We start from the raw sequence: 13,346 nt of genomic DNA, 5'->3' as shown, positions 1-13,346 counted from the left end.
CGCGCAAAAATCAGGTGTACAATTAAATTTTATTGTACATGACAGAGTACGGTGTAGCAATAGGCTTGACACATGTTCTGCTGACCCTATATACAATTGTAGTCCTTTAATGTGCATTAACTAGGATTCTAAACAAGCGGCTGATGAGACAAACAAGCATCATTAATGCCAGGTGACAGCCTACAGGTTTCTCACTGGATGATATGAAAATTGAGATCTTTCACATCTAATACTGTACGATCAAAACTTTCTTCACATTTTTGTCTGATATAATACATAATTTCTCTGTAATGTCCTGTTCCTCTTTATATTCCTTGGGGCATTTTATCTGAATCTCTGGAATAACCCACAAACATTTCTAGAGGAAACAAATACACTTGTACACTGTAGTGATCAAATGTACCAGGTATTCAAAAATTTACATAGCACATTTTATCCTCACTGCAGCAATCCCTAATCTTAACCAATCCTGGGTTGTTTTGTTGTTGTCATTTTTTTTTTCGCATTAGACATTAATCTCTACTCATAATGGTCATCACGAATTCCAAGGTTTTGTGGAGATATTCAGGGAGTTTAACCATTATATTCTTCGTTTTTTTAAATCACATTTCCCTGAATTATACCTTACATTTCCCTGTACTATCCTGTCAAAATTGCAAAAGTTGTATGAAGCTATTATTTAAAAAAAACAAACAAAAAAATCCACCGAATTGCAATGTACTAAAGGGAAGTTATCATGATTTAGTACCAATGACAGGTCACAATTTGTCCCTAACAAAGACATGAACGTGAAAGCCAGCCATTTGAATGTTTCAAACAGTATACGGAATATACCACATGAACACAAGGACCACAATATTCAGATATGACAACTATTGAGCATTCGTCTAATTAGCTGAAATTCTCAAAAATATCAAATGTAGCATTTTCTTCATGTACTGCTCCAACCAAATTAGAAAAAACAAACTGAAGGAAATGATTGCAGAAACATACAAAATCAACAAAGCCAAGAGGCTAACAGAAAAGGAAAGGACAAAGATCTTGAGAACCTCCCACACATGCAAACCTTTAACAAATGAAGGTAATGGCCAAGCTGGTTGCTATGACAACGGATGTCCTCCAGACTTGCTAGTAAGTGGACAGCTCTCAACATTAGTAAATTTGATGAGTCTCCTTCATCCTCTTCACTATTAGTCTCCATGATTTATAAATTTATATTGTATACTAATGATGTGTACATTATTTTTTCAAATAAATATGTTGTATATACTTGCAATATCTCATCAACTGATTGTATACTTGCAATACACAAATCTGTCGCATTTCATATGTTTTATGTCTTTCCACTGTTATTAGTACTATAGTCAGTTATGAAAGATTGTTTGTTTTTTTAATATGTAAGAACATTTATTTATTATTCATATATTGAAGAATGTTCTTTGCAATACCAGTATAGGCTGATACACATCTAACCATAAGACAAAAAGAAAAAGAAAAAGAAAATAAACTAGAAATGTCGCTATGGCGACTGGTATGCCTCCGCCATAATGCATGATTTTCTCAATAGGTCTAGATAGTACATGTGGACAATGTGTGATTACATTTTCACAAATTTGGCAAAATATTGGAATGACAAGTTTGTCACAAATGTGTTGAATGTTCACCTTCCTTGACGTAATTTTAATTGGATGAATAAGAGAGCATGTATCTAGGGATTTAAAGGGGAAGGCTAGTAACTGATCAGTGGGAATCAGTGGAAATGCTGGGAGATGATTGTTCCAATCCTTATGGGATTCATTCAAGAGTTCATTGTATATCTATTGTTGTGTGAAAATGATTTGCTTCAGAACGGTCTCATATTCAAGTAATGTGCAGATTAATGCTCCGTCACTGACCAGGGACGCTAACCTGGAAGCATTAAACTGCACATTACTTGAATATGAGACCATTCTGAAGCAAATCATTTTCACACAACAATAGATATACAATGAACTCTTGAATGAATCCCATAAGGATTGGAACAATCATCTCCCAGCATTTCCACTGATTCCCACTGATCAGTTACTAGCCTTCCCCTTTAAGGACTTTAACTTGACTTTGACCCATTCATACATTTAGGCATTGAGTAATTTTCAAGGTACAGGTGTGGAGAAAAAGTGCAATTTCTGAATTGAATAGTAAATTGTTACCATTTTCATCTGGCCCTTGACCCTAAATTCATAAGATAATTACTTTCAGGTAGAACATGCATAATATGTACTAAGTTTCAAGGTAGCTTGAGCCACTTCCGAGATATGGAGGAAAAAGTTAGTTCAGCACTTTCACTTGATCTTTGACCTTTTGACCTTTGAGGCAAAAAGAGAAAAAAAAAAAACTTTCCAGAGAATTTCTATTAGGTTACACACGCATACACCAAGTGTAAAAAAATAACCCTGCTGGCATTGCATAAATATGAGGGTAATAGTAAAATTTTGAAGTCTTGCACTTGACCTTTGACCCCTGACCTTTGACCCCATGAACCCTACATTCTCTAGATAATCACTTCCAGTCAGTACATGTATATACTATGTTCCATGAAGATACCTTGAACAATTTTCCAAGGTACGGAGAAAAAAAAGAAGTTTTAATATTTTTACTTGACCTTTTGACCTTTGACCTTTAACCTCATGACCCAAACTTTCACCAGAGAATCTTAATTGGGTAATACATGTATACACTAAGTTTCAAGAAAATATCTTCAGGCATTCAATAGATATGGTGGAAATAGTGAAATTTTATGTATTTGACCTTGACCTTTTGACCTTTGACCTTGAGCATGTGCACCCAAAAGTTGATAGGCACAACTTCACCCCCTAATACACATATATGCCAGGTTTCATTAGGATACCTCAACAGGTTTCGATAGTTACCTTGTCCACAAAATTCATTACGGACGGACGGAAGGACGGAAGGACGGACGGACGGACGGACGGACAACCCGAAAACATAATGCCTCCAGCACCACTTCGTGGCGGAGGCATAAAAAGAACTGACTACATCACGCAAAGTAGAGAAATTATCAGATAGTCTTGCTGCGTCAAATACAACTATTGTAAATCCACTACTGCTGCTAATTAATGATAATCCTTACTGCACCTGTATTGCTTACATTGAAGTCATCATCATCATAATATTTATAACGATCATTGATATGCCAGGTCCCTGAATGAGTATACTATGCCACGAAGCTTATTCTTATCTAATCTCCAAAGGGCCATACAGCCTATAGCAGATCATGAAGATACTGTCCTGTTGTCAGTTTGACTGTCATTCGCCTTATTCAAAACATTTACTTTGAGGACAAAATTCTCTCTCACAAAAATTAAGAGATTTTGTAATAACAAGAATATCATCTTGTTTACAAACTAGTTTTTGTTTTTAAATACTTTGTAATAACCACTGTCAATAACAAGGAGTCAAGAGTTGTGACAGGTTGTACTGAGGATATAATTAAACCTATCCTTCAATCAGTTTGTTGCCATAGCAACAAGGAATGCCTGCCTTCTAGCCTCACTTACCACAAGCCATGATTTCCTGAACCCCATCACTTCATTTGGCAATGAATTAGGGAGGGAGTTGGGGGCTCCTGAACAAAAATGTCATGTTTCTCCATTCCCAACAGGCTTCTACACATGTTTTGGTCAAAGTATGTGTACTTCAACAGCCTTTTTCCCCCATTTTGACATCACATTTCTCGCATGAATTCCATTATTTTCTCTGCATGACTTGCATTCGCATTTTATGTATTTGTGTTTTATTTTATTTTTTTGCTGGTTTTTATTAGACCACTGATTTTTTTTTCTTCCTTTTCACAGAAAAAACAAAAACAAAAAACAGAAGGAAGAAGACGCACTTACATCATTATTGACTGAAACCTAATTGATAAAATGTAGGAACCACTTTCTAACAAGCTTCTGCCGTGCCAGCTGGTGACAACTTGTAAAACACGTCAGCATAAAAATCTTTTTAGGAGAGAGCTTTTATTAGCGATTTTTACTTCACTTTTTCTACATTACTAATCCAAATTATATTTGCACTTTAATCTTTTCTCATATAATGTAATCTTATAAATTCATATTTTCCCACAAATGCTCTAAAGTGCATTCAGCATCTTTTCCATTGTTTCCAATGGCTTAACGTGTCATCTGTGTACTAGTAAACTTAATCAATCCCTGTACACAATCACAAATGGCTCTTTTCAATATATTTTGCCAAGAGCACAATTCCTTTGCACATTAAATGAAGTGAGATTTATGGCACTAACAAGCTGTTTATGGAATATGCAGCGCACAACAATGTGCAAATATGCATGAGTGCATAAATTTTATCAATACATACTGTACAAGTTTGCAAGTAGGTAGAGATTAAGCATAAATGTCATCAATAAGAGTGATCAAATATGACTGAGTGATATAATAAAAAATGTGATATTTTATGGGGGGGGGGGGTGTTCACCTACTACAAAAATCCATGATATTTATTGCAGTGTGCTGATCATTAGATTGATGACAAGTTCATTGCTCATGTGCGGGATATGGTCTATTTCACAATAAACCTATAGGTCCCTAAAATACTGGGGAAAACCAACACATGGTGTACGTCATGTTTCCACATTTTTAAGTTGCCAATTGACATTAATTCATCCACCTATCATCTTCTGCGTACCGCTAAACAAAACTTGAGCATATGTATGTGTTTGAATCTGGGTGTGTATGGGACTTTTTTCGCACAATACCCAATGTGCAATTGTTACTGGCCCTGCATAGAGCTGTAAATCCATTGAATTGAAAGGAAGTCTCAAGATGAGGCCAACTATGATGGGAGAATAACTTGAAAGGATAGTCTTCATAAAGTAGGTCAATCGAGAAGAGGGTAAGAAAAATGAAGTACCGTATCCTATTGAAGGCTATACATTGCCAGGGCAACAATGAGAAGGGGCAAAGTTTGGCATTCATTACAATTACTCAGTCAAAGAATGGGCAATGGGCTGTGTGATGTGCCCCTCAGTATGTAACAACGAATTATTTCAAAAGAGCAAGTTTTGTATTCTTTCAATGCCTGTTAAATACAAGCTTGTAGTTAGTATATACACTCCAACAAGCATGAATAGGCAAAATCACACACAGTCAGAGTTGATATTATTGAGGGACAAGTGCTATAAGCATGGATAGCTTTATGAGTACTATGGACATTTTCTCAAGTTTTGTACTTTAACACAAACACAAGACATTATGTTTGGAGAAATCATACCTGTACTGTACAAATATTCTCATGTAAAAATTACGCTTGAATTGATGTGACCTCTGATAGAACTAAGCTACTTAACTGTACAATACCCTTGAAATCAAATTCATGTACAGCTAGAATACACAAAAACAGACATAATTTACCTGTGATAGCCCCTGAAAGCATACATATTTCAAGAAATCACATCATGTCTCTATAACATTTTGGCACTTGTGCTCCATGCTTTTAAATTCTGCTCCATAGGCACGGGTACTGGCAAGGAGGTACTAGGCGAGCCCAGTACCTCCTTGGTACTGGGGTGTGCGCTTTGTAGCTACATGTATACTGTGCATGCACATTTTTACAAACAATATCAAGATTTCATGTTGATCGGTTTAATACATGTAGCTGATCGTGCACACGGACTGTGTATCACTATCGTCCAAGACGTATTTTGAAAAATTTATCGATAGCGCGATCATTCAATTGAAAGAATCGGGTGACTGACGAGTCTATTTCAAATTATTTTTATTTTTGTATACTCTTTGAAATTTACATATAAACCCCAACAAATAAAAATCAGAGTGACAAAAAATTCTAATATTTTGCAGACCACATGTCTCAAGTACAAGGTGCTATATTCTACAAATATAGCAAACATAAAGTGTATTGGTACATTTTAAACATTGAATGCTTTCAACATTATTTCATATGCTTTCTCTCTCTCAACAGAAAAACTAATGGCAGGACACTAGCCTTTAATTTCTACACCTGATGGAGAAACAAGTCTTCGGTGCATGTTGGTTGGCAACTGCCGAGTATAACAGCTTACAGTAAGAACAGCTGTATGGTGGTTTTACATTTACTGGCTTTCAAAATCTGTCACTTGTTTCATTGCAGACATGTCTACTCTGTACAGGGAAGCCATGTGGGTCGAACTTATTACTTTGGCTGACACACATACAACAATTGTAACATACCCTTTTTTTTTTCTCTTGCTGTTGACATGAAAAAAAAAAAGTTTCATTCAGCAGTACACTGTAGAATATGACTGACATCTTCAAATTATTTCTGTTCGATTACAATGTACTGTAACACTCCCAGCCTAGCTAAATTTAGAGGTCAAAACCCTCCTTTACAAAGGACATTGAGGGTCATTGTGGGAATCATATAGTGACATAAACTTGTGAGCTTGACATCATGAGTCACACACATCACATGCATTAAAATTGTCTAGTCATTGTTGATTACTGTGGCAATACATTTCACGGTCCAAGTTGAAAAGTGTGATAGGTTGAGAAGGTGGCTGGATGATGCCTTATTTGTGTATTCCCAATCAACAGTCATAGGATTTGTTTTTGTTTGGTTGGTTACTATTTTGTTTTTAATTTCCAACCAGACAATGCAACTATTGTTCACCCAGTACAGTCAAACCTGCCTTAGCGGCCACCTGTCAATAATGACCACATACCGTATGCGGCCACTGAAAATTCCCCCGGAGAGAAAAGTCGTTTAAGACCCTGTGTATAGCGGCCACCTGTCTAACTCAGCCAGCGGCCACAAATTTTGTTTCCCGTGGTAGATTTTAACCTGTCTATAGCGGCCACAGACCAACATGGAGCCGTAGTCGAGCCAGTAATTCAGTGCGTTTTTCAGTCATTCATAGGCAATGTTGATAATTGCCACCGCTGCAGTCATCACTCATTTAGTCATAATAATGCACTAGTGTAAAATTTTCTTCACGACTGTACACTATAAATGCTAGTGTGCAACAATTTGATAAACACTGGCATTGTTCGAAGCATGAAACATCTGTGTGCATCCATATACACATACACTTTACATGTACACGTATGTAATACTTATAGATGTATACAATGATACATGTACATGTAGGCAATGCACACAAAAGTCAGATAACCCGTCTATAGAGGCCACCTTTCTATAACAGCCACTTTTTTTTTCGTCTCCCTTGGGTGGCCGCTATAGACAGGTTTGACTGTGTATTTACAGATGGTTATAATTTCACAAAGTTTGCAATTCAACAGATGCATTGTTTACCATCACCAAAGTGGGAAGGTTTTTTCATGTGGTTTTCTCAATTTCCTACAGAAATTTTAGTGGAAATTGAGTGAGTGGCAGAAAAGAGACTATAGACGATTAAATCTACCAAAGTTGGCCTTACATCTAGGTATGGAATGACATGCATGGGGTATTGATAATTGATGAAAAAGCACAATTCAGTACAGGTGTATGTATTCACACAATGACAAATAGGCTCTATTTCTGTAATAAAAATTTTTGCTCAAATAATTCTGTGGCAGATACACTGAAGCATGCTCATGAGCCACTCTAATATACAAGTTGTAGTCCAATCAATCAACTGTGATACCATGTTGTATCATCAAGATTCCAAATTTTGTATAGATATAGATATATACACTGTATGCATGTATCCTTGGTAAGGGATTAGGATGAGATTTCAGCGGTGCTGCCATATCCAGCAGATCAAAAATGAAATACTGGAAAGAAAAAAATAAACAAAATGTGTCACTAATTCACCTGAAAGCGAGAATGTATATCACACTTTGGTTCAAAATGGGTTTATCAAGTACATGCTATCTCAAACGGGGAAAAAAATTCAAGACCACATTTTATTACTTTGGCTGAAGATCAAACAAAATATTGCTTTCAATGAAATAACAGCAGGCTGCTCTGCTCAAAAAAAAACAAAAACAAAACCCCTGCCAGAATACTTTTGTTTTCATATTGATTTTGTGGTGATTTTGTTGATTTTATGAACTCATTTTCCTTGTGCTTGGGGATAAGCAAATTACATTCCTCATAATTCTTTCTCTTGCAGGGTTGAGAGGGAAGTGTCTTCTTCTTCTTCTTCTTCTGATTAAGTCTGCCTCCTTCAATAGCCTAAAGATTCTTGCAGACTGGTGCTATTTACATTATAATACAATTTATTTACAGATATTTACAAGCACATAGAAAATTTGACGAAAACAACTAGCCACTGTGATCAACCGTTAGACGGTTTCGAAATGATCCCACAGATGGCGCAGAAACAATGTCTGACGACAGGGAATTCCAGTTCCTTACAGTTCTTGGGAAGAACGAATGTCTGTTACAAAGAAAGAAAAACTTGAAATAAAAATGGATTCACACACAGCCTAAAGATGTGATTTCACATTAATCTTCCTCTTAGTTGAAAATCTGAACTTGCCTGCTGAACTCCACACTCTGTTGATATACAAATCACCCTATTGATGGTAATACTTAACTGCCATGACAAAACTGTAAGATACAGTACAAGGTCATGATTATGGCTTGTTTACAAGTTTACTCAAAATTACACTGAAACATTCTTGATTCATTTTGATGCAATGCCAAAGTCTAAAGATTTTTTTTTTTTCTTTAACCCATCGAGGACGGGCTGATATACTGCTACAACACACATTTTCCATAGACACCTGCCTGAGTATACTTGGGACTCGTCTTCAACGGTTTATTATCAAAGTGCATAGAAACATGAGAGACCAAGTTATTCAAAGATGGAGCTCAGAGACGAACCCTGTTGTTAGCATACACACATCTGACACTGGACTTTGTTCAGAGATACATGAACATGTGTTTACTCAGCCTATTTACGACCGAGGGATAATTGTGTGTACTATGACAGGAACAGCCTGTCTCTTCAATTCTTAATACATCCAATATAAAAAGCCCATTATCTTGCATCTTGATTTCAAATTCCTTTTTGTTATAAAACCTTCATTTCTTTTTGATATCTGAGAGTACATTGTAAGACCCATTTAAACATATATCCAAGATGTATGGGATGATACACATCAATTAGATTTAAAGTGCCAGCAGCAGAGACTAAGCTCCATAATACCACTGCTGATTTGAGGGCAAAAAAAAAATGAAAAAAATAAAAATAAATAAAAAATGAAAATAAAGTTCTTGTGTAATCACTTTTTATAATTTAGTTATTATTTTCTCTAGAATCTTTAGTTACCATGTCTGTAAACAAACAACTTATATACTCTGTACTTTCTTAGGCTACAGATATTTAAAAAAAAAATGTTAAAATACTTTATGATAAGTGATGCCTTTTGAACCACTGCATCTCTTTTCTTCTGACATTGCAAAACTATCATGTTGTCGAACTTTTTCCTTATTTTCCACCATTTAGCTGGCCTTAGATGCATTTTAGGGTGTTACACTTAGTGTTTGCATAAAGAAGATAGCCATGAGCATGCAAAATACAAAAATAAGTTTGACAGTGCCAAAGTCCACATTCAGAGACATACATTTGCACTTGTCTTATGTTTGACAGTATGACTTACGTGTACTGTACATTGCCTTGTCATAAGCTGTTTAAGAATAGGAAAAAAGAAGAAAGCATTCAAGATTTAAAAGTACCGTGTCGCATTCACACAGATGTTCTACTAATACTTTTTTCCCCAAAACAATGACTTTGTCCCAATTGCACATTATTCTAAAAACAGAATGAACTGCTGAAAAAGGAACACACTTGTCAAGTCCTCTGTTGCAAAAGAAAAAAGAAAAAAAAGCCTTAATAAGATTTGGGGGAACTTCACAGAGTACGTTAGTGAAGTAGGGAGAGTGCACATGACACCAGCAGAGTAATCCCACAGTGCATTACATACAATGTACAATATTAGCATTTCATATTATCTTGCATTTATTACATTTTCTGATTCTTCTTGACTTCCTTATGCCCCCCCCCCCCCCCCCTCCAACTCATACACCACAATGTGCCATGTGCCAATGTGTGTGGGCTTGTGTGTGCTTTCATGTGTAGGCTAGCAAGGGTAGGGCAGAATAGTAGTATGGGAAAATTATTGGGGTGGGGTGGGACATAAGGAAGTCTTTCCTCTGATTCTTTGCATTGTTTCCTTAACTGCTCTTTGTTGGTCCCCAAGTCATAAATACATGGCCAAGAAGCATGATTTGGTTTTGGTCATGAGAACATGCCATGTACACTGTACCTACATTTTTTGCTAGAATTTGTTATAATTTCAACTCTTAATAATGAGTGCAGTTCTTGTAAGCATTCGAAGCTAGCATCACTTGAAAATATGATACAAGTCTGTTTTCTCACCGACTGAGCACGAGCTACAATGTACAAAAAGCTCTAGTACAGTGTTCTCCCTGAAACCCTTAATTTTTATTGCTAATGTGGCAAGAACTTGACAGAAGCAAATATAAACCTGAAATACAATCTCTAAGTCCAAGGGATAGAAATCAACTTGGGGATGAATGTAAGACTAAGAGATTAGTAAGTAGTATTGAAGTGATGGCAGCATTCTTTTTTGAAAAGATGACCAGGGGCCCGTTTCATAAAACTTGTTATCAGTGACAACTGCCACATTTCTATGACAAATTTGTTCTCAGCCAATCAGACGCAAGAATTTCAGTAGCTTGTCACAACTATAACAACTTGTCACTGATAACAAGTATTATGAAACGGGGCCCAGAACTACATATGTACATTGTATAAGCAGAATAAGAAAAAAAAAAGAAAAAGAATAGAAGCCTCTACACAGCTGTTTTGTTCTGCAGTACCGTACAATTGCAGTTATGGGTAAACTTAGCCCCTAGCGTCTTCATTACAAGGGGCCGAGTTTACCCATAAATAGTGTATTCAGACACTGTAGAGGTCTACACTGAAACGGACACCCCTCTTAGTCTTACAGCATTGTGCGTAATGAACGTACGAACAACTGTCATGCGTGAGACTACGCGCAGTGGTTTTGCATTTTTCACTGGGAATTTGAAGATGTCCAAATATTGTTGAAAATCCCAATAATAAACAAGATCAACAGCAAAACAATGATACCACGTGTGGATACCGTGAATTATAAATGCACATTGGAAAAGCATTACCCAATATGTGCATTTCACACATATTGTTAATAGGATGTTTTTAGGAGGGTAGGGTGTTGGTTTCAAAATTACGGCGCAACCGAGTGCGTCAACTCAAGTCAAAACAACAACCCACGCGTTCGAAGCAGTTGAACGTGTACCGCAAATCACATTTTTAATGCACTACATGCACCCTACTTCTTTACATGCGAGTAAAATTTCAAGGCAAATTGTGGGATATTTCGGTATCTGGGATTCTAACCTACATTGCAGTGTTGATTAAAAAAGAATAAAAAAAAAAATTGGGGTGTCGATGTGTTGGACGGACACCACACCACTCGGAAGCACAGTGCACATTTCATTTGCATATTTCAGTGTGTTTATCTCAACCTTTATGATTATATAATATTATAAATACCCAGTAAATTCTATTGATTATGAGCATTGCTCCACATGCTTGTGAGATCTACCGGCCAGCTATCGCAATATGCTATCACATTATCCTTCTGCTATAGTGACACTGTACTAAACGTGGTGTCACTTTACAGTGTTATTCTATAGAACTCTGTCTCTACTGATTACTATCTTATCTAGTTCTAGTTGAACTGCATACTGGCTTCTTCACTCAATGCCGCTGCGCTGTGTGGCTTGGTCTCAGAACAGAAGCCATACTCACCCTGTCACTCTTATTTATGCTTCCCATTGCGTTTTATGGCACTCAACGCTGGAAGTATGAGAGAATTTCGCCGTATGTGATCATACAATCAAAACAGCTTTGATTGATACGAAAGCTGTTTGTAAAGTCTGCTCTGGTTCAACACTGGCAACAGATCAACCAGCAACCGACCGGTGCTTCGCTACGTTTTGTGTACGGTTGTACGTACGATGCTATTCCATCTCCAAGCGTTACGCTGTATACTACAGTCCACACGAACAATGAAACGTCTCTTGAAACTTGACGAAAGTCAAGAAGCAATCGCGGTGGTGAAACTTCTCTCAACTCCCCTTTCGACAGCGTTGAGAACTTCTTCGGCTCATCTAAAATGTGTCATCTGTGATGTCAGTGATGACAGTGACAAACTTACGCCATTTCAAAGGGCATAATTACGTTCTGTCTCCGAAGTTGTCGACACTTTGCCATAAACAAACAGCTGAGTTTTCCTGATCCTCCGTTGCGCGATCTCATAGCGCTTTGCTCGCACGCTCCGCCGCCAGCGCAGTGCTAAACCCGTGTATGCTGCGCTCGCTCCTGTCCGCAAATTCTCTGTACGTCGAATTTGTGTCTTTAATTTTTTTTTTTTTCCTCGACCGCAAAATGGCGAACGCCCTCACGAGTGATGCATTGTGGGGCAAGAAATTACGTCAGTGTATTCGGGTCCAAAATGCGTGATGTTATAGTTCGTTGACTGCCGCGGTTTTTGCTGAAAACGTTACTCAGCAGTTGTCGATAATTTTACACTAAACCATGGGAATTTGATTTTTACTCAAGCCAGAAAAAAAAAAGAAGCACGGATTGATTGCCCATACTTAATCATAATGTGTACAATGTATCTATTAGCCGTGGCTGTGTCCGTTTTCCAAGGCAAAATTTCAATTTGAGCGCAACAGGTTCCATATGACAGGACAATAAACAAATCTAAAATAGGCCTAAAGGATATGAGTTGACCCCAATTCACTTATAGTTAGTTTTTCAAAGTAGTTGGCCTAGTACGCCTTGATCCAAGCGTGCTTTTACAAATAAACAACGAATCATAAAAATTATACAATTATGACCCATCATTCAGGGCCGGCGGAACGGGGGGGGGGCACTTTTTTGCACCATCGCATAGATAGGAATACTAGTACATAACAAATAGGACCTAAGGTGTCACCACTTTGCCCCCCCCCCCCCCCCCCCCACTTTTTTTACCCCGGAAGTGCGTAAGTGACACTAGAAATAAATAGATAGAAACCTTGAAGTGTGAGCGCGGTAAGGGTTTTTGCGCTGAATACCTTCTCTTTTTTTTTCTTTTTTTTTTTAAAGTTTTGCTTGTTAGCTCATGAAACCCGGAAGTGCCCCCCCCCCCCCTCCCCACACACACACACACTTTTGAAAACGTGACGCCGGCGGTGTAACCTAAAATACCATCAATTTATTACCTCAAAGGTATGGGGTAAAATCAACCTATTGTGTCACGTAA

General features: G+C 37.3%; 1 protein-coding gene across 1 annotated transcript in view; it reads right to left on the bottom strand.

Annotated features, from left to right (window-relative positions):
* The window catches only part of LOC140235532 (ubiquitin-like protein 3), a 32,121-nt gene extending 19,808 nt beyond the window's left edge, over positions 1 to 12,313 (bottom strand). Inside the window, exon 1 of the mRNA XM_072315555.1 lies at positions 11,843 to 12,313. Within this exon, the coding sequence (XP_072171656.1) occupies positions 11,843 to 11,869 (27 nt within the window). The 5' untranslated portion in view covers positions 11,870 to 12,313. The remainder of the gene's footprint in view (positions 1 to 11,842) is intronic.
* Between the last annotated feature and the right edge of the window lie 1,033 nt (positions 12,314 to 13,346).

This window comes from Diadema setosum, chromosome 11 (assembly GCF_964275005.1).
Source record: "Diadema setosum chromosome 11, eeDiaSeto1, whole genome shotgun sequence".
Classification (NCBI taxonomy): domain Eukaryota; kingdom Metazoa; phylum Echinodermata; class Echinoidea; order Diadematoida; family Diadematidae; genus Diadema; species Diadema setosum.
This window is presented reverse-complemented; position numbering and strand designations above follow the sequence as displayed.